The sequence below is a fragment of the Hyla sarda genome, chromosome 1 (genome assembly GCF_029499605.1).
Source record: "Hyla sarda isolate aHylSar1 chromosome 1, aHylSar1.hap1, whole genome shotgun sequence".
NCBI classification, from domain to species: domain Eukaryota; kingdom Metazoa; phylum Chordata; class Amphibia; order Anura; family Hylidae; genus Hyla; species Hyla sarda.
The window spans coordinates 343,512,544-343,537,662 of record NC_079189.1 but is presented as its reverse complement, the minus strand read 5'-3'; the positions used below and the strand labels follow the sequence as shown (position 1 = coordinate 343,537,662).

At 43.0% G+C, this 25,119-nt stretch overlaps 1 protein-coding gene across 5 annotated transcripts in view; it reads left to right on the top strand.

Moving 5' to 3' along the window:
- MOB3B (MOB kinase activator 3B) overlaps window positions 1-24,896 on the top strand; it is a 208,847-nt gene extending 183,951 nt beyond the window's left edge. For all 5 annotated transcript variants that reach the window (XM_056520891.1, XM_056520915.1, XM_056520881.1 and 2 more), the window contains one exon: window positions 23,256-24,896. In XM_056520891.1, the coding sequence (XP_056376866.1) occupies window positions 23,256-23,285 (30 nt within the window). In that variant the 3' untranslated portion in view covers window positions 23,286-24,896. The remainder of the gene's footprint in view (window positions 1-23,255) is intronic.
- Window positions 24,897-25,119: the final 223 nt, after the last annotated feature.

The following is a 25,119-nucleotide window of genomic DNA, read 5'->3' as shown; positions in this document are numbered from 1 at the left end:
AAGAATCCTGGTTCTTAGCAGATCACTCCTGTGTGCTTGCAGACCCTTTCCCTTCTTGCATTGTCTGTATACTGCTGCAGCTATCTCTATGGAATCAGGATATTTAGAAGATATACAATTCTCCCGTGGCTTCGTTCACACATTGCATTTCTTGCAGCATTTATTACCGCAATTGGGCAAATCACAGTAAAAATGTTTACTTTTTTACTGAGATTTTTACTGAGGTTTTTAAAAATCACAGCAGAATCCAGTAAAAAGTTATGGAAAATGCAGTAAATTTCAATGTGCAGAGACAGCCTAAATACTTCAAAAGTTCATAAAACACCTCAATTGTGCTTCAAGGTCAAATCACATTTGCCTTATGGCAATATCTCTCGCACTTTGAATCAGAAAATGGAAACGGCACATAATGTGAACTGTCCTCAACTCATTTATGAGTCTAATGAGTTCACCTGGCTAAACTCCTGCACCAGCAGTTTAATTGCATGATCAGGTGCAGTGATTCAATGCTCCACCCAATCTTTTAGCAATGCCAGAGAATTCATGGGAAATGTAAGCAGCATTATCAAGTCCATCAGTGATAGATTTGCATTTAATATAGACCCAGATGCATGCCTTCCACATCATCTAAAATAGTTAAGCACAAGGCATACACAAGAACCTGTATTATTCTCCAACAATAGTCTATGCTGTACTATATAAACACAAGCTTTTGCAATCACTTACATCAATTATGCCAGAAATTGGTGTAAATTATGTTTACTTCTCCAGACTGTGAGAAGTCCTCCCTCCAAGCCCCACCCAGTTTTTTGAGGTAGTATAAAAGCTGTTTTTTTGCAGAAAAAAAAACGGTCATTCAGGGCTAACAAATGCCCCCGCTGGCCAAAGCGTGAACATAGCCTAACAGTGTATTTGTGATAAGTGACATAGGCTCAGATTTTTTAAATCTGTCTGCATCTATTTTACCAGAGAAATTTGAGAAGGGAATCTGAGTTGTGATCTGTTATGGGCAAATCAGACACATTTTTGTCTCAGATTGATAATCTTGGCAATTTGTGTTTGTGGGGAGGATTAGGTTACATTTACAATTGTATAACATCAGGTTACTGTGGGAAAATACAGAACTAAAACAGTGCATGAGCCCAATACCACAATTAACTTTATCCCACCATCATTTAATATAATCATGGAATAGATAAACAGGTAAATATAAAGACCTACAGAACATTAGGCTGGAATGTAATTCATTTAGCTGGCTCATGAGGAGCCTCCACCACATTTGTGTACAGCTTTATGGCTGACACAAGTCCCGCCGTGTTTGGAATGCAGTCGAGCTGCCCACAGAGCCGAATGAGGGAAAATGAAACGTTTATTGTTGCATAATTGTGTGAGTGGGAAACAATTCCAGGAGCTGTGCTTACATTATGCCGCCATCACAATGCCTACTGCGGTCATTGGAAATGTATGTATTAAATGTCTGCCCACACTCTTCAACACTATCTGTTACACTCAACAACACATACCCTTTTGTATTTTACAAAAGAGACACTATAGGAGCCAGAAAATAAAGGTTACCATGTGACACATATTGTACATAATATATAGAACAATGCAACACCTGCTGTAAATAAAAATTATACTATTAACTATCACAGTAGAATGGTCATTTACAAGTCACAGAACTCTAAAAACAGTTTAGTATTCATAATGGATGCCCAGAAGAATGTAACTACAATGATAAGGGCCATGGAAAGCCTAAAGGCAAATTAACTCTCTCCCTCCAGCTAGGTCTTCTTAGGCATGATAACTAAGTAGCCATATTCTCAAATAGCATAGAATGTTTTGCAGTACTGAGTTGGCATTTTAAGGGGTTATCTGGTGGGAGGGGGGGGGGGGTTCGAAGCTATGCACTTTGTGGCATATAAAAAAATAAACCTCTGCTTACCTCAAGCGCTCCTGCGATGGCTCCGGTGTCTTGCTCCGATCCCTTGATGTGATAGTCTTTCTGCGCTACAGCGCAACTATCCATCTTGGGAAGTACCTGAGCCCAGTGTGTCATACTGCCGCTTAGTGAATTGCTTGCCAAGGCGGGACATCACTGCAACAAGCTGTTTGCTGAGCCGTAGTATGACTCGTCACGCTACAGATAAGAAAGATGATCACACTGGGGGGACCGGAGCAGGGCACTGGAGGCATTGTGGGAGAGATGGATGTAAGTAAAGGTTTATTTTTTAATATTCCACACAATGGGCATCATTTTTTACCCCCACCCCTTCTGCTGATTAACCCTTTTAAGCCCATGTATAGCAGGGCAATATCACAAACAATTTCTCCAAGGAAAAGATAGGATTTTCTGACGGGCACCAAGAGAGCCTTTACTCCAAGAAGGTGTGTAACTAAAAGGTTTATTACCCAGTATACAATGTGTTTCACTGCAACAGCAGCTTAATCAGGCAGCCTACCTTCATGTCTGAGGAAGCTTCTGTTGCAGTGAAACGCTTCCTGCTGTAGCTCTGTGTGTCTGCTCGTATCTGCAGATTTACCGCCAGCAGTCAGGAGCTGACACACAGAGCTGAAGCAACAGCAGGGAGTTCACTCTGCCTTAACTCTGTGTGTGCAAGTAGCGCATCCATGGCGTCAAATACACTGCAGATGCGCTTCTGTGTGAACATAGCCTTAGCGTTTTACCCATTCTCATGGTAATGCACTATAAAGCGCTTTTTGTTTTTATTATAGTATGTAAAGCCAGGGGCACACTGGTTTGGGAAACACTGCTGTGAGGTGATCAGGAACCATTTGGAAACGGTCACTTTGGCATTGTCTGGGGACTGTCATGGGGAGCGGACTGGGGAAAGCTCTTCTGATGTGCATGCTAATTTGTGGCGAAACTGCATGTCCGCTGTGGTTCCTACACATAGGGACAATCCAAAGACCACATTTCATAAGATATTGAAGCCATAAATAATGCATGAGAAAATGCACTATGAAAAGTTATACAGAGTTTTGCTTTCAATTTATCTCTTTTTGCCCACTGCATCCCAAATCACAGAAGTGACATTGTTCCCAACAACAAAAAAAAGAGCTTTTAATCACATATGACCAGAGACATTTCCTTGCTCTTTTCCCATTTCTTCTCACAAATAGGCAATTTCTGAATACTGAATGAAAGTGTAATGGAGCCATGCTGGTTTAAGTTATGTGTTGTGCAACCCAGTCACTCAGTTCTGTGTTAAGTGCTTATCACTGCAGTCATAATTCATTGCATGCTTGAAGAAACTGGAGATCAAAGTGAGAGCTCTAAAACACCACAGCCGGTTGCAGAACTGTTGGGCTTATATCAGTCAATTTAATGAGGAATAAAAAGCAGCATGCAAGAGAGGGTGGGAAGCAGGGATGCAGAATACCAAAAGTGTGATCAAGCAGATTGATCATTTATTAATGACCAGTTAATTATGACTATGTTCCATTATTTTTTATTATGAATGATTTAACTTTAGTTTCAATATTTTCATTTGGGATGTTCAGATTCTGAGTTACATCTAGGATCTTTGAATCACTTACATAAATAAATAAATAAATGTCTTCATTATTATAGTTTTTATTCAGTTTTTCACATATCCATAAAAAAGAATCAGAATTATGTATAATTCACCATTCTGAGCAATCCATAAACAGCCCCCACCTTCCCTCTGAGAGAAAAACAAAATACCCTTCTTCCCTGTTTTCTGAATCCTAATGTCCTGAATCCTAATATCATAAGCTATAAACATCAGTCTTTATATGGATGGGTTAGTCCATCCCATAGCCAACTGTTTAATCATATCAATAAAAATATAGTAACTGTTGACTACATCTATACAATGAAAAACTGCTTTTCATTTCCAATTCTTAGCAACCAGCAGATGTGTTAAGGGGTACTCCGGTGGAAAACTTTTTTTTTTTTTTATCAACTGGTGCCAGAAAGTTTAACAGATTTGTAAATTGCGTGTATTAAAAAATCTTAATCCTTCCAGTACTTATTAGCTGCTGAATACTACAGAGGATTTTTTTTTCTTTTTGGAACACACTGCTCTCTGCTGACATCATGACCACAGTGCTCTCTGCTGACATCTCTGTCCATTTTATGAACTGTCCAGAGTAGGAGAAAATCCTCATGGAAAACATATGCTGCTCTGGACAGTTCCTAAAATGGACAGAGATGTCAGCAGAGAGCCCTGTCTTCCAAAAAGAAACAAATTTCCTCTGTAGTATTCAATAAGTACTGGAAGGATTAAGATTTTTTAATAGAAGTAATTTACAAATCTATAGCAAAAAATATTTACCCAAAACCTCAAGGAAAGTGTATATTGAATAATAAATTAAATAGACCGTGCTTCAATTAACTGTAATATTTAATATAATATCATATCAATTATAAAAAGAGATTAAGATGATCCCCTCACAGGGCCCTATGGGGGGATCGAACAAATGCAATAAAATACACTAAAATAATTCCTGATGCTTCTAGTGTACGTTCATATAACAGATGAACTATATCTTAACAATAGATGATACCTTGTGAAAAAATAAGTATGGTAAATCACAAAATAGAATAAATGGTAATGAATACTAATGGCAGTTATAATGGAACGGTATTGCAGTGTTATCCTTTTGGAATAAAGATATCAGAATTGCGGTAATTCCGCCAAAAGCAGAGATATTTAAAAGTTCAGATGTTAAAAGTTCCAGCAGTATTGAGTATAGTAAAAAGTCTGTGGGCTATAATGCCTGTGTTGGTCTGCGCTGGCAGGCGCTGACTAGCGATATTGCCAGTGGTAGTGGCAGCTGGTCCGGACAGCACCGGACCCGATGTATTAAGCTGCCCGTCTGTATGCACAGGATTGTAAAAGCGCTTTAAAGGTGGAAATAATGCGCTCACCGGTATCTGATGTTTAGGCAGTCCACGTTGAGATCCGATCAGGGGCAAGGCTGTTTGCCGGTTCTCTGATGTACTCCAGTGGTCAGCCTCATGGAGTTGGCGTGTGACGTCACTGGGAGCTCTGCTGGAACAACGGCCTCACCGGAGTAGAGATGAAGGTGGAACAAGAGCCGCAGATGTTCAACCGCAAAGATACTCTGCAAGGTGTATTAGGTAAAACTGCAACTGCCAGGTATAAAATCGCACACAAGGATGGCATCTACTTCCTAGACGCGTTTCAGGGTACTGAAATATCGACCCTTTCTTCACTCCTACTGAAGAAAGGGTCGATATTTCAGTACCCTGAAACACGTCATTATAGTCCACAGACTTTTTACTATACTCAATACTGCTGGAACTTTTAACAACTGAACTTTTAAATATCTCTGCTTTTGGCGGAATTACTGCAATTCTGATATCTTTATTCCAAAAGGATAACACTGCAATACCGTTCCATTATAACTGCCATTAGTATTCATTACCATTTATTCTATTTTGTGATTTACCATACTTATTTTTTTTTTCACAAGGTATCATCTATTGTTAAGATATATTTCATCTGTTATATGAACGTACACTAGAAGCATCAGGAATTATTTTAGTGTATTTTATTGCATTTGTTCGATCCCCCCATAGGGCCCTGTGAGGGGATCATCTTAATCTCTTTTTATAATTGATATGATATTATATTAAATATTACAGTTAATTGAAGCACGGTCTATTTCATTTATTATTCAATATACACTTTCCTTGAGGTTTTGGGTAAATATTTTTTGCTATAGAATCCTCTTTTTTGCACCTAGGGTATAGGTGCCTACCCAATTTAACCTCGGATTAGTGTATTAATTGTGAGCTGCACTTATTCCTTTTCTTCTAATTTACAAATCTATTTAACTTTCTGGCACCAGTTGATTTAAAAAAAAAAAAAAGTTTTCCACCGGAGTACCCCTTTAAGGCCAAAAGTCTAGAAACCATCGGTTTAGTATTCTGATACACTTGAGCAAACCTTTTGTCCAGCAGATAAAGCTCTGGTTTTTATAGAGTGACTTAATTTGAATATCTTCTCCCGCAGTGAATTGGCATAGGCCCCTTTTATCACTTTTGGCCTAAAGATTATAGACACATATTGGAAGTTGTGATCAGTGGGGTCCGGCTGCTGAGACCCTCACCAATCGCTAAAATGAAGGGACAGAAATGTGTCCATTTGTTTTGTCTCGGTTTTCCTTGGACTCTGGAGTCAGTACATCTTACACTTGAAAAGCCAAGCAGAAACAAAGGGACTACACTTTTCATAAGATTACAATGTAAGGTCAAGTATTTTCAGGTTACTGTTTATGTAGAAGGACAGCTCCCTAACTGACCTTTAGTTATCCAAGCAATGCAGAGATAAATAAAGGGTCTAGTCTCCTTTTATTTTGTTTTACAAGACATTGCTATGTTGCCATTGCTATGTGAACATGTCCAAAATAGTCTTCTCCTCATCCTATTTCCAGCATAAGGTTTAAAGGGGTATTCCAGGATTTTTTTTTATTTGACTATGCTACAGGGGCTGTAAAGTTAGTGTAGTTCATAATATAGTGTCTGCACCTGTGTGTGACGGTTTTCTCACAATTCTTATGTGATTTTCACCCCAATATTTATTTTTAACAGCATACAAAATGACTGTTGTCTCAGATTTTTCCCAGCTTCCAATGCGGTCGAGACCTGACTTACTAGTCAGCTGATGACAGGGAGCCTGTCTGCTTCAATGGGTGGAGAGAGCAATTTGCAAGTAATGCAACAGCTGGAGGCACCCTGATTGAAAACCACAGGTCTGCAGCTCATTTATGTTTCAATGGGTGGGGTAGCTGATGTGTGGGGAGGAGGGAAATGGTATCATGGGATTTGTAGGCAAACAAGAAAACTGAAAACAGGAAATACAAGTTCACAGAAAGCTAGCCACAGTGTTATGGTAATCTCACAGCATAGCCATTTTGCCCAAGACAAGTGCAGATCCTTCCGAAGCATGTCCATTACTGTTTGCCAGGTACGTACTAAAATCACCTTATGCTGGATAACCCCTTTAAGTTCCACCAAAATTTAACTTTTATGAGAATTCAATAACAGATGTGCTGATGAGGCTTGATACATTCCTATAGGTGTGTCCATTGCATGGAAGTCTTATAACTAAGGCCACTGTCTAGCTTAAAGTAGTATTCATTACCATTTATTCTATTTTGTGATTTACCATACTTATTTTTTTCACAAGGTATCATCTATTGTTAAGATATAGTTCATCTGTTATATGAACATACACTAGAAGCATCAGGAATTATTTTAGTGTATTTTATTGCATTTGTTTGATCCCCCCATAGGGCCCTGTGAGGGGATCATCTTAATCTCTTTTTATAATTGATATGATATTATATTAAATATTACAGTTAATTGAAGCACGGTCTATTTCATTTATTATTCAATATACACTTTTCTATTGAAACATAAATGAGCTGCAGACCTGTGGTTTTCAATCAGGGTGCCTTTAAGCTAGACAGTGGCCTTAGTTATAAGACTTCCATGCAATGGACACACCTATAGGAATGTATCAAGCCTCATCAGCACATCTGTTACTGAATTCTCATAAAAGTTAAATTTTGGTGGAACTTAAAGGAGTTATCCACCATAAGGGGATTTTAGTATGTACCTGGCAGACAGTAATGGACATGCTTAAGAAGGATCTGCACTTGTCTTGGGGCTAAATGACTATGTTGGGAGAATACAATAAGACTGTGGCTAGCTGTTTGTGAAATTGTATTTCCTTTTTGGCTTTTTTTTTATTTTTTTTACTACAGATCCCACAATTCCATTTTCCTCCCTCCCACACATCAGCCACCCCACCCATTGAAACATAAATGAGCTGCATCCATTCTAAAGATTTGTGGTTTTCAATCAGGGTGCCTACAGCTGTTGTATTAGTTGCAGATTGATCCCTCCACCCATTGAAGCAGACTGGTTCCCTGGCATCAGCTGACTAGTGAGTCAGGTCTCGGCCACATTGCAAGCTGGGAAAAATCCGAGACAGCAGTAATTTTGTATGCTGTTAAAAATAAATATTGGGATGAAAATCACATAAGAATTGAGAGAAAACCGTCGCACACAGGTACAGACACTATATTATGAACTGCACTAACTTTACAGCCCTTGTAGCATAGTCAAATAAAAAAATTCCTGGAATACCCCTTTAAAACAATCATGTATTTTTTCATATTCACTCATATTGATGACTCAAATTACATGAAAGGATTTAGAATATGTAACTGGACTGTGTCTTAGATTATATGCCCATAATGTAGCACAAGACCTAGAACTGAATGATAATAGTAAACAGGAGATACACTTGTCCCTGCTGCCTGTGGTTCTGTGGGATTTTTTACGTGTTTTTTTTCATGTTCCAGTCCTTGTAGAAATCCTGCACAGAACAGAGTTTTTCAGCTGATCTGTTCTATTGTCAGCTCTTGATGGGATGGAGTCTTGCCAAGTAGACATAGCTTTACAATCTTTTTGTCTCACTAAGGCAAAGGGGGGAGGATCCTTCTGCAGCTACTTGTCTTACTGTCAGATATAGGATTGTAATGAGGTGTTGGGGCAAAATCACTGCTCTACTGGGATACAAAGAGAAGCCCTATTTATGTATTTACTAGTTTTATATGCTACAAACTCCTGGGCCGAAGCCCGGAGTCACTAAAATCCCCTCTAAGGAAAAGCCCCCTTAAAATTTAACTTTTATTAGTATTATTAAAATATAGATCCCCAGTTGTGAGATAAAAACAGTATCCACAACAGTGCAGAAGTACAAAAGCTCAAGTGCAATTCCAGACATAATAGAGAAATGAATGGTGCTGCAGTACACCAAAAAAGAGCACTGTTGTGGTGTGCAATTAAAACATGAACTGTATGGCCACCCTCGACATGTTTTGCTGTGGCTACAGCGTTGTCAAGAGGATCATGTGGCTACGGTGATCCCGCCGCCTGGTGGATCTATTTATAGACCCACCGGCTATCATCATCACTGCTCGACTCTAATGCCGCCAATGATAGGTGTCTCTGATTTACTTCCGGGTATAGATACAGGTAAACCTATCCCCATTCAGGTAACCAGCCACTCAGGTGCTCACCTACCTGTGTGACGTACTCCCCGTCTGTGTCAGATGTGGCGCGTCATCGGGTGTGCGTCCGATTCCCCTGTCTTCCTTTCTTCGCAATGCACACTTCGCATGCGCATTGGTAAAAAGATCTGACTTAGAGCCAGCTGGTCCCTATGTGGAGCAATGCGCATGTGCCAGGGATATCAGTGTTTATTATCTGTGGAGATGAAAGGCTCTATGTCTTAGAATATCAGATAATGGAAATGTAGTTGATAAATAACAACTATCAGTAAACACTTAATGTATTACAAATAACCAATGGGGGGAATAAATAATCATAAATATCAATATAGAACCATATCAAATGTATGAGTTCAAAAAAGCAAACCCATGCCTTATTGTTTTATTGTTAACTAATATAGCAACAACCATCATAGTGACTTATAATGGGGTTAAGATATTACCAAGTTACCTATTGTCATATTATTATAGTGATATTGTCCCTTTTTGTTCACTCCTTAGGAGTTAATACTAACGTATGATCATCACATACCAATATATATGAGAGGTCATATGGCATTTGATATTAAGATGTAAGGTTAGATAACAGGGCCTGATTGGCCTAAGTGGGGTGTAGATGGACCTCCCCCTAATGTCATACAAGAGGTCCCTAAGGAAATAATAAGTAATACAGGGACAAGTGGGGAATAGGTACCATGTATCTGATGTTAACGTAATGGATATCATTAATCCATATGTACGAAAGGGAAAAGGACAAATTGAATGCATGATAGGCGGGATCTAAATGTACAGTGATCAATGGTAATCAACATAACAGGCATAACTTAATATAAGTGCATCCGATTATGATGCCTACAAGAAAAATAATTTTTTCTGTTGTGGTGACAGGGTAAAACATCAAAATTGACAGTTTGGTGATAGAAGTAAGTGAAACTCTATAAGAATGCTGAGAATGAAAACCCTTCATTGATCCCATTAGGGGCTTTGCTCTTGAGTCGAAATATCCATTTCGCCTCTTCTTGTAAAAGGCGAACATCTAAGTCTCATATTAGTTTTAATTCCAATATGACACAAAATAGATTCAAAGAAAATGGCAAAATTAAGGGAGAAACTGCTTGGATTTTTTTTACTGTTTTGTGCATTTTATATGTTTTAATATGGAAGTTTAACATTGCATAAGGCCAATTTTAACTACTTATATAAAATGCAAGCATTATGCCCCACTAGGCAGTGAATATAAATAAAATTGCAGTAGGGTGAACAATTTATGACTTTGCTTCTACTTGCCTTCTGTCACAAAGTATTTCCCCAGAGATAAGTTCTGAAATAGCCTACACTACGGTGTTAGAACTGTGTGTTTAGCGCCCAACCTAAATCACAAGAAGAGATTAACAGTGAGAAGGTAACACTAAATTGATTTGCTGAGCGACACACAGTAACTTTTCATGTCCGCTGCTATGATATAAACCCACAAGAACCATCTATTCATTTCTGGTTTACATTAATACTTTAGGAAGTCTTAGATCAGAAGCAATACCTCTTCATGCTTTTAAAGCTGTGCTAGATTTATGAAGCTGTTTAAAAGGCATTTTATAGAAATCTGTTAAGATCAGGACAAGGAACTTTAGAGTCTAAGGTGTTTCTTAAAGAGAATCTGACAGACTGTTTACCTGTACCTTACCCAATATACTGGGTTATAGTGCAGGTGAACAGCTTTAAAAAGAAGAGTTACTCACATTTATTGATAAAGTATTACCTGAGTTATGGCCCTTTATAATTTTATTTCTATTGTGCCGCTCTGCACAATGGAGGCAGGGAGCCAGCTTGCTGAGCTCCTCTGCCTCATCAGTATTTACTGCCCAGCGCACCCACTTCCTGAATATGTAAACATCTTTACTCTCTCAGAGGGCAGAGCGCTCACTCCCAACCACAATCCTCCCTCTTCTGGCTTTCTGTCTCCATTGCGCCGAGCTGTGCAATAGAATTAAAACTGTAAACAGACATAACTCAAGGGATACTTCATCGATAAATGTGAGTAACCCTTCCCTTCTTTTTAATGCTGTTTACCTGCACTATAATCCAGCAGATTGGGCTAAGTGCGATTCTTTATAATGACAAAGTGTAAGGAATGGCATAAAAAGCATTTTTCTATATTCTAGTTCAGATGAAAAAGTAGCAACTGGCTGGTGGGAGCTAAGTCACTAAGGTATTAAACTTTCAAAGGTCTCACATCCTAAATATATCAGAATATTGTATCATGGTGTCTACTGCTCTATAGGCAGAGTACAGGGCCTTCCATAATAGCAGCCTGCATTTTGATGGATTGCAAGGTAACAGTAGGGGAAAGCCAGAGTCATTATCCACAGTCCCTTAAAAGGGGTACTCCGCTGCTCAGCGTCTGGAACAAACTGTTCCGAACGCTGGAGCCAGCGCCTGGAGCTTGTGATGTCATAGCCCCGCCCCCTCATGATGTCATGTCCTGCCCCCTCAATGCAAGTCTATGGGAGGGGGCGTGACAGCCACCACGCCCGCTCCCATAGACTTGCATTGAGGGGGCCGGGTGTGATGCCATGAGGGGCGGGGATATGACGTCATGAGCTCCCGGCGCCAGCTCCAGCGTTCGGGACAGTTTGTTCCAAATGCTGAGCAGCTGAGTCCTTTAAGCTTACTATCAAATTATTGCTGCTTAGAAAGAGAGTAAAATAAGTTTAGACTTTAGACCAGGAGCATAACTATGGGGTACAGAAGGTTTAGGTGCACTTGGCCCCAGCACCCTGAGGGGCCCCATTAGGTCTCTTTTTCCTGCAAGGGGTAGAAAAGTGTTATATATGAAGTTTTATAGATGGGGGCTCAGAAAAGGCTTTTGCTTTGTGGCCCAGAATCCTAAATTTACGTCACTGCTTTAGACAGTTTTAAGTAATTCCACAACAGATGGGAAACCTTAAAGAGGTATTTCTGTATCAGAAAATTATATTTAAATAAGACTTTTCACCCAGGGGACAAGTCCTGGGGAAAAAAGTGGGGGAACTCACCCAAGATTTCCAGCCGCGGCCCTAACCACACCCACATGCAAGTTTAAGCACACCCACTATGGGTAGCATGGGCTATGCTGCACACACTTCACTACTTCTTTCTGGCACTGAGGGGGTAAAAAAACTAACCAAAACATTTTTATTATGGAAGTCAATGGTGGAAAGAGGCTACTTTACTCTGCTTATAGTGGTACAAGTCAAGGATGCACGCCTGAGGAGTCTCTCCATTTGTACATCCAATCCAAGCATGTTAGGGGACATCACCTCATAGCTGTGCTTTTTAATCTGTGTCTGTCTGGTTGTTCTAAGACTACAACTCAGTGTGCAGGGAGTTGTAGTTTTGGAACAGCCAAAAGTTGTCAGGAAATGCTGGGAGTTGTAGTTTTGCAAAAGCTGTAGACCATGTGGTAGGAACAACTGTAATAGAGGATCCAGACTGCCAGGGCATGATGGGAGTTGTAGTTTTGTAACAGCTGGAGAGTCACAGCATTCAAAACATTGTTTTTATAAAACAGAGTGTAGTGTCTACATAGTGCACCACCATGACCTCCCTGCAGTTTGGGGTACGCTTAGTACCCCAAATAATACATTCCAGGCAACGTATTACAATCCAAAGGCACTAAGGTTGTCAGGATATGCTAGAAGTTGTGGTTCACCATAAAACCTAAATCCTCCCTTATAGCTTTCCCTGTAATTTTTCACAATTCACAGAAAAGTAAAGTTTTGCCTTTCAGGTCAGGTTGGGTCTACAGGTCCTTTAAAAGCTTAATGGGAAACTGCACATAACATATTTCCAATGGGAAGTAGTCTACTGCTACTGTTATCAGCCTGATCGACCTTGGGAAAAGATGCTATTATAATAGTATAGGAATCCATATTGGCAATGTTTTCTATAAAATAATGTTTTCAGATGCAAAGCCCCTTTAAGCAACAGAAGCCCAGATATGATCCCAGAAGCAGCAGGTTACCTCCCTTACATGCTTCAGGTAGCAGGCGGAGATACAAGATGCTGTGGCCCTCCCGGGTGTACTCTGGTCACTACCTGCACAATAGTGCCGCACAAACAGGGAAAAGCCCCAAAGGCACTCATCACTTGTACTTGCCCCTGGTCTCTGCTTCAGCCACCACTTAGCTCAGCCTCCCATTCCTCCTCTTCGCTGATGCCAGTACGTCAGAAACAAGATGGTGGCTGCTTGCATTACCGTGGCCTATACTGCAAGGACCGGTTCTATGGCACTTCTGCTATGGGAACAACATTCCTGTGGGGAAAAAGTACCTTACATCAATGGGAAATTGGCCTAACTCCATTCATTGCACTTATTATTGTAATGGTACGCTAACAAATAGTTAAAGCAGTCCCATGTAAATACCATGACTCCATCCCTTCAGACCCCTCCAATATACTGTTCCACACAAATAAAATGACCCCTACACCTAAATACAGTTCATTGTAAATAACATGACTCCCTCCTTCAGGCCCCTCCAACATAAAATCCCAAGTAAATAACATTACTCCTCTACCCCCTATATACAGTCCCATGTACATAGCATCCCTCCACTACCACCTACATACAGTCCCATGTAAATAGCATTACTACCCTACCACATCTATAAAGTCCCATGTAAATAACATCGCTCTCTCCCTCCAGACCCTCCAACATACAGTCCCATGTCTATAATATCCCTCTTCATTACACTATTACTCCCCCCAGCAGCCAGCAACTTACCACCTCCTACTGTCACGATGCCGGCTGGCAGGTAGTGGATCCTCTGTGCCAGAGAGGGATTGGTGTGGACCGTGCTAGTGGACCGGTTCTAAGCCACTACTGGTTTTCACCAGAGCCCGCCGCAAAGCGGGATGGTCTTGCTGCGGCGGTAGTGACCAGGTCGTATCCACTAGCAACGGCTCACCTCTCTGGCTGCTGAAGATAGGCGCGGTACAAGGGAGTAGGCAAAAGCAAGGTCGGACGTAGCAGAAGGTCGGGGCAGGCAGCAAGGATCGTAGTCAGGGGCAACGGCAGAAGGTCAGGAAACACAGGCAAGGAACACACAAGGAACGCTTTCACTGGCACTAAGGCAACAAGATCCGGCAAGGGAGTGCAGGGGAAGTGAGGTGATATAGGGAAGTGCACAGGTGAACACACTAATTGGAACCACTGCGCCAATCAGCGGCGCAGTGGCCCTTTAAATCGCAGAGACCCGGCGCGCGCGCGCCCTAGGGAGCGGGGCCGCGCGCGCCGGGACAGAACAGACGGAGAGCGAGTCAGGTAGGGGAGCCGGGGTTCGCATCCCGGCTGGCAGCGGAATCGCAGCGCCCCGGGTCAGAGGACGTGACCGGAGCGCTGCCGCGGGGAGAGTGAAGCGAGCGCTCCGGGGAGGAGCGGGGACCCGGAGCGCTCGGCGTAACAGTACCCCCCCCTTGGGTCTCCCCCTCTTCTTAGAGCCTGAGAACCTGAGGAGCAGACTTTTGTCTAGGATGTTGTCCTCAGGTTCCCAGGATCTCTCTTCAGGACCACAACCCTCCCAGTCCACTAAAAAAAAATTTTTCCCTCTGACCTTTTTGGCAGCTAAAATTTCTTTGACCGAGAAGATGTCCGAGGAGCCGGAAACAGGAGTGGGAGGAACAGATTTGGGAGAAAAACGGTTGAGGATGAGTGGTTTGAGAAGAGAGACGTGAAAGGCATTAGGGATACGAAGAGAGGGAGGAAGAAGAAGTTTATAAGAGACAGGATTAATTTGACACAAAATTTTGAAAGGACCAAGATAGCGTGGTCCCAACTTGTAGCTAGGGACACGGAAGCGGACATATTTAGCGGAGAGCCATACCTTGTCTCCAGGGGAAAAAACGGGGGGAGCTCTTCTTTTCTTATCCGCGAACTTCTTCATGCGTGATGAAGCCTGTAAGAGAGAATTTTGGGTCTCTCTCCATATGATGGAAAGGTCACGAGAAATTTCATCCACAGCGGGCAGACCAGAGGGCAAGGGGGTAGGGAGGGGGGGGAAGAGGGTGACGGCCGTACACCACGAAAAATGGGGATTTGGAGGAAGACTCAGAGACCCTGAAGTTATACGAGAATTCGGCCCATGGGAGGAGATCTGCCCAGTCATCCTGGCGGGAGGAAACAAAATGTCGCAAATAATCACCCAAGATCTGGTTAATCCTTTCTACTTGTCCATTGGACTGGGGATGATATGCAGAAGAAAAATTTAATTTAATCTTGAGTTGTTTACAGAGAGCCCTCCAGAATTTAGACACGAATTGGACGCCTCTATCCGAGACAATCTGCGTAGGCAACCCGTGAAGACGAAAAATGTGTACAAAAAATTGTTTAGCCAACTGAGGCGCAGAAGGAAGACCAGGAAGAGGGATGAAATGTGCCATTTTGGAGAATCGATCAACGACCACCCAAATAACAGTGTTGCCACGGGAAGGGGGTAAATCAGTAATAAAATCCATACCAATCAGCGACCAAGGCTGTTCGGGGACAGGCAGAGGATGAAGAAAACCAGCGGGCTTCTGGCGAGGAGTCTTATCCCGGGCACAGATAGTGCAGGCTCGCACAAAGTCCACAACATCCGTCTCCAGAGTCGGCCACCAATAGAAGCGGGAGATGAGTTGCACAGATTTCTTGATACCCGCATGACCTGCGAGATGGGAGGAGTGACCCCATTTGAGGATTCCGAGGCGTTGGCGAGGAGAAACAAAGGTCTTTCCTGGAGGAGTCTGCCTGATGGAGGCAGGAGAAGTGGAGATCAGGCAGTCAGGAGGAATGATGTGTTGCGGAGAGAGTTCAACTTCTGAGGCATCCGAGGAACGAGAGAGAGCATCGGCCCTAATGTTCTTATCGGCAGGACGAAAGTGAATCTCAAAATTAAATCGGGCAAAGAACAGAGACCACCGGGCCTGGCGAGGATTCAGCCGTTGGGCAGACTGGAGGTAGGAGAGGTTCTTGTGGTCGGTGTAGATAATAACAGGAGAACTTGATCCCTCCAGCAGATGCCTCCATTCCTCAAGTGCTAATTTAATGGCTAGAAGCTCTCGATCCCCGATGGAGTAGTTCCTCTCCGCTGGAGAGAAGGTCCTAGAGAAAAAACCACAAGTGACAGCATGCCCGGAAGAATTTTTTTGTAGAAGAACAGCTCCAGCTCCCACTGAGGAGGCATCAACCTCCAATAGGAAGGGTTTGGAAGGGTCAGGTCTGGAGAGGACGGGAGCCGAAGAAAAGGCAGACTTGAGTCGTTTAAAGGCGTCTTCTGCTTGAGGAGGCCAGGACTTGGGATCAGCATTTTTTTTGGTTAAAGCCACGATAGGAGCCACAATGGTAGAAAAATGTGGAATAAATTGCCTGTAATAATTGGCGAACCCCAAAAAGCGTTGGATAGCACGGAGTCCGGAGGGGCGTGGCCAATCTAAGACGGCAGAGAGTTTGTCTGGATCCATCTGTAGTCCCTGGCCAGAGACCAAATATCCTAGAAAAGGAAGAGATTGGCATTCAAACAGACATTTCTCAATTTTGGCATAGAGTTGGTTGTCACGAAGTCTCTGAAGAACCATACGGACATGCTGACGGTGTTCTTCTAGATTGGCAGAAAAAATTAGGATATCGTCCAGATATACAACAACACAGGAGTATAACAGATCACGAAAAATTTCATTGACAAAGTCTTGGAAGACGGCAGGGGCGTTGCACAGTCCAAAGGGCATGACCAGATACTCAAAGTGTCCATCTCTGGTGTTAAATGCCGTTTTCCACTCGTCCCCCTCTCTGATGCGGATGAGGTTATAGGCGCCTCTTAAGTCCAATTTAGTGAAGATGTGGGCACCTTGGAGGCGATCAAAGAGTTCAGAGATGAGGGGTAAGGGGTAGCGGTTCTTAACCGTGATTTTATTAAGACCGCGGTAGTCAATGCAAGGACGTAGGGAGCCATCTTTTTTGGACACAAAGAAAAATCCGGCTCCGGCAGGAGAGGAGGATTTACGGATAAAGCCCTTTTTTAGATTCTCCTGGACGTATTCGGACATGGCAAGAGTCTCTGGGGCAGAGAGAGGATAAATTCTGCCCCGGGGTGGAGTAGTGCCCGGGAGGAGGTCGATAGGGCAATCATAAGGCCTGTGAGGAGGTAGAGTCTCAGCTTGTTTTTTGCAGAAAACATCCGCGAAGTCCATATAGGCCTTAGGGAGACCGGTTACTGGAGGAACCACAGAGTTACGGCAAGGGTTACTGGGAACCGGTTTTAGACAGTTCTTGGAACAAGAGGACCCCCAACTCTTGATCTCCCCAGTGGACCAATCCAGGGTAGGGGAATGAAGTTGAAGCCAGGGAAGTCCAAGGAGAATTTCCGAGGTGCAATTGGGGAGGACCAAAAGTTCAATCCTCTCATGATGAGATCCGATGCTCATAAGAAGGGGCTCCGTGCGGAAACGTATGGAACAGTCCAATCTTTCATTATTTACACAATTGATGTAGAGGGGTCTGGCGAGACTGGTCACCGGGATGTTGAACCTGTTGACGAGAGAGGCCAAAATAAAATTTCCTGCAGATCCAGAGTCCAAGAAGGCCACTGTAGAGAAGGAGAAGGCAGAGGCAGACATCCGCACAGGCACAGTAAGACGTGGAGAAGCAGAGTAGACATCAAGGACTGTCTCACCTTTGTGCGGAGTCAGCGTACGTCTTTCCAGGCGGGGAGGACGGATAGGACAATCTCTCAGGAAGTGTTCGGTACTAGCACAGTACAGGCAGAGGTTCTCCATACGGCGTCGTGTCCTCTCTTGAGGTGTCAGGCGAGACCGGTCGACCTGCATAGCCTCCACGGCGGGAGGCACAGGAACAGATTGCAGGGGACCAGAGGAGAGAGGAGCCGAGGAGAAGAAACGCCTCGTGCGAACAGAGTCCATATCTTGGCGGAGTTCCTGACGCCTTTCGGAAAAACGCATGTCAATGCGAGTGGCTAGGTGAATAAGTTCATGTAGATTAGCAGGAATTTCTCGTGCGGCCAGAACATCTTTAATGTTGCTGGATAGGCCTTTTTTGAAGGTCGCGCAGAGGGCCTCATTATTCCAGGACAATTCTGAAGCAAGAGTACGGAATTGTACGGCATACTCGCCAACGGAAGAATTACCCTGGACCAGGTTCAACAGGGCAGTCTCAGCAGAAGAGGCTCGGGCAGGTTCCTCAAAGACACTTCGGATTTCCGAGAAGAAGGAGTGTACAGAGGCAGTGACGGGGTCATTGCGGTCCCAGAGCGGTGTGGCCCATGACAGGGCTTTTCCGGACAGAAGGCTGACTACGAAAGCCACCTTAGACCTTTCAGTGGGAAACAGGTCCGACATCATCTCCAGATGCAGGGAACATTGGAAAAGAAAGCCACGGCAAAACTTAGAGTCCCCATCAAATTTATCCGGCAAGGATAAGCGTATCCCAGGAGCGGCCACTCGCTGCGGAGGAGGTGCAGGAGCTGGCGGAGGAGATGACTGCTGAAGCTGTGGTAGTAACTGTTGTAGCAAAACGGTCAGTTGAGACAGCTGTTGGCCTTGTTGCGCAATCTGTTGTGACTGCTGGGCGACCACCGTGGTGAGGTCAGCGACAACTGGCAGAGGAACTTCAGCGGGATCCATGGCCGGATCTACTGTCACGATGCCGGCTGGCAGGTAGTGGATCCTCTGTGCCAGAGAGGGATTGGTGTGGACCGTGCTAGTGGACCGGTTCTAAGCCACTACTGGTTTTCACCAGAGCCCGCCGCAAAGCGGGATGGTCTTGCTGCGGCGGTAGTGACCAGGTCGTATCCACTAGCAACGGCTCACCTCTCTGGCTGCTGAAGATAGGCGCGGTACAAGGGAGTAGGCAAAAGCAAGGTCGGACGTAGCAGAAGGTCGGGGCAGGCAGCAAGGATCGTAGTCAGGGGCAACGGCAGAAGGTCAGGAAACACAGGCAAGGAACACACAAGGAACGCTTTCACTGGCACTAAGGCAACAAGATCCGGCAAGGGAGTGCAGGGGAAGTGAGGTGATATAGGGAAGTGCACAGGTGAACACACTAATTGGAACCACTGCGCCAATCAGCGGCGCAGTGGCCCTTTAAATCGCAGAGACCCGGCGCGCGCGCGCCCTAGGGAGCGGGGCCGCGCGCGCCGGGACAGAACAGACGGAGAGCGAGTCAGGTAGGGGAGCCGGGGTGCGCATCGCGAGCGGGCGCTACCCGCATCGCGAATCGCATCCCGGCTGGCAGCGGAATCGCAGCGCCCCGGGTCAGAGGACGTGACCGGAGCGCTGCCGCGGGGAGAGTGAAGCGAGCGCTCCGGGGAGGAGCGGGGACCCGGAGCGCTCGGCGTAACACCTACATACTTCAATACTATACAGGCACCGCCCCTTCCCGGAATAGACCCAGCCCCCTAATGTGATGTCACTTACCTGGAGCAGTTATGGGATCTGATCGCCTGTGTGCTCCTCTCTTCTCCTGCACAGTGGACTCGCTGTAATACCCAGCTGTGCAGGAGAAGCCCCAGGAGCTGCCACAGTCTAGCCCTGTAGCCAGGAGGCTCGGGTGGTCTTCTGACTAACATTCTGCCCGGCTAGGCACATTTTCAGTCAGGGACTAAATGTCATACTGTCTTATCTGTACAGCATTATGATATGGGGAGGGGCCTCGGCCAGTGGCTTTTGCTGCACAGGGGGACGGGACATTTCAGTGAATAGGAGGAGCGGCTTTTCTCCGCTGCCTCCTGTCACTGATCTCGATTTCACAGTAAATAGGCACAGACACAGCCAGTCCTGCAGGACGCCTACAATGGGAACGACGTTCCTGTTGTGAAAAAAGTGCAGGAGCGTCGTTCCCATGCGTTCTTGCAGGACTCGAGCCCTGCTTTCCCCCAAAGAAATTTTACTGTTATAGTGTAACCACTAATTGTACTAGCCTTAGCATGCTTTAGTTGAATGACGCCTGAAAGGAAGTTGTGTAGTTCCTTTATTGTAAACATGGTGTTGTCTCCAGCTCCCGGGCTACTCTCTCCCGAGGTGATGCCGCAGGAGGCTTAGTTGGATCTTGTCTCTGAGCTTAAGCCTCCTACACACATATGTATCTGTTTGTTTGCTTGTTTGTTTTCACTTATTGGGGGAAAATAAAACTTTATTAGGACATTTGGGTGAAAAATGCAGTGTGTTAATCATGCTGTCTTGTGATAAACAAGGCCACAGGCAGGGGAACAGACAGGGAATGAATACAGCAGCTGTTTGCTGACAGACTCTGTAAAGGCGTGTTCACACATGGCAGATTTGTTGAATACATTTCTTTATTTTAAAATTTATCTGAATGGGAATATTTCTGATAAATAGGACAGTTGCAGAAATGATCTGCCACATATGATTTCATCCTTAGAGTATGTTAACCCAGTATGCACTGCAGATTTTATGATGTGTTCATCTTTTTATATTGATTAACAAAGCTTGTAATCTGCAGCAGAAAACTTTTGTTTATACTTTTAGTTTATAGATTGATGTAGTGACAAGTGTCACATTTGATTTACAGCCATGGAGTGAAGCACAAGCAGCCTTATAACTCGTCATTACAGCGGGTGTCAGCAATGAAAATGGATGTGATCTAAATGTCTTTTTAAATGATAGTAATGCTTTAAAGGGGTAGTCCAGTGGTGAAAAACTTATCCCCTATCCTAAGGATAGGGGATAAGTTTGAGATCGCGGGGGGTCCGACCGCTGGGGCCCCCTGCGATCTCTCTGTACGGGGCCCCGGCTCTCCGCCGAGATAGCGGGTGTCGACCCCCGCACGAGGCGGCGGCCGACACGCCCCCTCAATACATCTCTATGGCAGAGCCGGAGATTGCCGAAGGCAGCGCTTCGGCTCTGCCATAGAGTTGTATTGAGGGGGCGTGTCGGCCGCCGCCTCGTGCGGAGGTCGACACGCCCCCTTCCCGCGGTCGGACCCCCGCGATCTGCAACTTATCCCCTATCCTTAGGATAGGGGATAAGTTGCTCACCACTGAATCACCACTGGACTACTCCTTTAAGGCTAGATTCAGACTATGGAATTTCCCAGCATAATTCTGTTTAGAAATTGAGTGTAGAAATGACGGTGCCCCATTGATGTCAATGGGATTCTGCTGCCCAGTGCTGTCCTAGCTCTGACTGATTCAGTCGGTGGCAGACGCCCCTAGATCTCTGGACTAAATATTTTTTCAGTCTGAACCAAGTCTGAACCTAGCTTTTCTTGATGGGTTCTGGATTAAAACCTGATAGCTACAAAGTTATACCCTAGATGTAATATATACTAGGATAGAGGAGAACCAAACAAAACAAAAATAGGGAGAAATCATATTTCATAATGGAAGTTAGCAATCATACTTTTTAGTTACATTTTCTACTGAAACAAGTGCTTCAAGCTGAAGGCTGGTAAATCTGAAACACACAAGGGACCTAATACATTAAAGTGTACCTGTCTGTAACAAAAACTTTTGATATAATGTAGATCATACCATTACATGCACCAACAAAGGGTGTCTTGGTTTATAGTAGGTAGTTGTAATGTCTCTACAATATATCTGACTTCCCTAAATAATGGACAAAAAACAGCTTGAGCAAGTATTGTACTGGTTTATTGTTGTTCTGATTAACACAATTGTTCATTTTACAGCTAGCTTTGTTATCAATAGAACATCAGTTTTCCACTGTGTGGTGTGTATATATGCAGTTTAGTATTCCTCTGCTGACACCTTGTGGATATTGTTGAAAGTGCAGAGGTAATGAAAGCTGTTCCAAGTTATGGGGATATTATCTCAAAGATCATCCCAAGACCTTTCTTTGTAAAGTATTTTTGTAAATACTATTATTTATCTCTTATGCCCCATTCCAAAGATATCATGGCCAAGCCCTCTCTTTATAATTGTCTTCCCTTGGTTTGATTCTTCAGATTTTATCTGGATTCTAGAAAGAACCCATATGCCGAGCATGAACAGAAGCTCCTAGCCACCTCTTTACTGCTCCATAGACGTCAATAGGTTGAATCCTTGACATGCACAATAGCCAGGAAGCTGTCCTATTCAGCTGACAAGCAAAGTACAACAGTGCTCTTATAATAGAGATATCTCCTAGAAAGCATATTGTATCTTTCTACAATTGAATCTTACTACCATGTCTCTTCTGTTTCACCTCTTGTTGTTCTTAGTTGATACTTTGCCCTTCCACTAGGTGACCAGTAAGTGGTGCTGTGATGATCATGGGGCAGCTTGTGTCTGTGTGCATGCTCCTATATTACTAGTAGCATTGAGAGTTGTAGTCACTGATCACTTTCACTACTCTCTCTCTCAATCCCCTGTAGCATATGTTTATTCAAACAATTATCCCTGTCTCCCAAGTTTGGTTATCATTCACCCACAAAGTATATAAGAACACATATAACATAAATAGGCTAGAAAGAAATGTAGTATAAGTTGATTTGGTGCTAAAAAGACAACAGGAGATTATAAAAAAAAGATCAACTAGAGGTCAGTAAAATGTGGCGTAAGCTGTAAAACCAGACACAGCCTATAGACAAGTGTGTCCATATTATAAAGGAGAATAAACTTGGTTATCTAGTTCCACGAAAAAATGGAACATCCAGTCACAGAACATCTGACACCTTTCTGCTTTCTTTTGAGCTGTAATTCTGATGGATTGCCTTAAATACAGTGGGAAGGTGTTAGAAAGTTAGGAAACTGTGTTAGGTGGACTTTGAGTGATGCTTTGAATGTTAGACACATTACTGTAATTTTAAGCTTGTACCATTCGCTGATGCTCCCTGATTCAATATTACAGAGAGCTGATGTGACAATAAGATAATATGGTATTGTCATTGTGTGACAAATCACCGTCCCACTTACCCCAGGGATAAGAGAAGCGTCCTGCCAGAGATCATCACAAAACACAGTGATCAGAAAGTTTACAAAGGCTGTCTTCCTGCTGCTCCTATGTATCTTTTTACTAATACTTTTTACTGTAATACTAAATCATAAGGTGTTCATAAGAAACAGCTGAATAACGGCAAATACAGCTCTGCTACATGTATACGTGACTCCTGCTATAATCTTGTTTTAGATCTCATCTTACATTACAATGATATCATGTTATTACTTTTTCAGAAGGAGATGACCGTACGAATGTGCCAGTGAATGAGATGACCAAGAAGAAATGTCCTCCTCCATTTAGCACAGTGGATGTTACCCTGTGTGACTGACCCAACTGGATTGTGGTTCTGTTACCAGACTTCAACTATGCTGCTAGTCAAGTTCTGAAGTTGGTGGAACTGGAAAATGAAGCAAAACCTTTGAGTGGGATATTATATTACTATGTAGCAGAGTATCAGTAGAATCCAGGGCCTTGGCAAACATGTCCATGGTATTTAAATATTTCATTTGTACTAACTCATTTAATAACAAAAACTTTTAAGGGAACTCAGATATTCTTAAGCTAGGTATACATTTTGCCAATGTCATCCACCAATAAGAAGTGTTGGTAACAATGTGGTGATAAATCTAACATTCAGAACAGATTCTAAGTGGTACTGAACATATTAATGTAATGCATTGCCTTTAGTACCAATTGGGCTTCTTCTAGGGAACACCTATTTACCTGTGAACTAAAAGTGATGGAATAGACTAAATTCACTATCTGCATCATGTTATAGGCATTAGAATCTATCATTCATGTAAATGGCAAATGTTCATAATTGTACTATAATATGGGTTGAACACAATGGAGACTTGGTTTGTGCTAGTATAGGAGGGGACAGAAACAGAGAATATTACTGCAGGAAAGGTTTGATCTTGTAGAATCTGAGCCTTACTCTTCTTCTAAACAGTGCACCAGCAGTTGAAAGCACATAAAAGGTTTGTATGGCTTTCCTTAAGAGAATGTTTCATTATCTTCAAGCCACAAAAAATATTCCTTAATCCTTCTTACTTGAATCTGAGTTACAGAAAAAGTGGATTTTTGTTTGTTACAGGAATACAGTTATGCCCCATGCATCACATGCATCACATTTCGGGCTCTGATGCTACTACACATCAGAATATCTTGAAAATAGTATTTTGAAGTATACTGCAGCATATCTGCAGCCCGGCCATAGACATTTACAGATAGAACATACCTGTTTTTAGTCACTACTTCTGGTCTATTTCCTGAACGTATATGTTTTGTTTGTATGACACAAAAATACTACATTTCACGACGATTTATGAAACAGAACAGTCACTAGTAGACTACACAGAGTCAATGGCTGTGCCACAGGTATTCAGTAGTATACATCGGTATATCCCTTTTAAGGTATCCTGATGTAAACTGGCATCAAAACACTAAAGCAATGTGAATAGGCACACATAGTTAATCTGCTAGAGGTTTTATGCTTTAGATTTTACTATTGTTTTACTAGCATAAAATCTGCAGAAGATTATGTACATGTGACCATACTCTAAGAGTGGTCTTTAGAGAATCAATGGGTCTTCTGGTCATTAAGAACTTTTAGAAACACTGTTGCCTCTGTCATTAAAGGTCTGCTTTTTTGGGATTATCTTTGCAAAAAATAAAAAACAGGTAGACCATATTTTAATCTCATACTAAATAATGTTTTTCAAAAGAGGTTGTAAAACCTCCTACCATATGTTGGACCCTGAGACATACTATAATGATGATGGTTTTCTCTGCTGACAGCTTTGCCATGGACATTCTGATCATTTTTTAGCCATGGACAAACCAGAATGTTAAAGGGGTACTCCAGTGGAAAACTTTTTTTTTTTTTTTTATCAACTGGTGCCAGAAAGTTAAACAGATTTGTAAATTATTTCTATTAAAAAATCGTAATCCTTCCAGTACTTATTAGCTGCTGAATGCTACAGAGGAAATTCTTTTTTCTTTTTGGAACACAGAGCTCTCTGCTGACATCACGGGCACAGTGCTCTCTGCTGACATCTCTGTCCATTTTAGGAACTGTCCAGAGCAGCATATGTT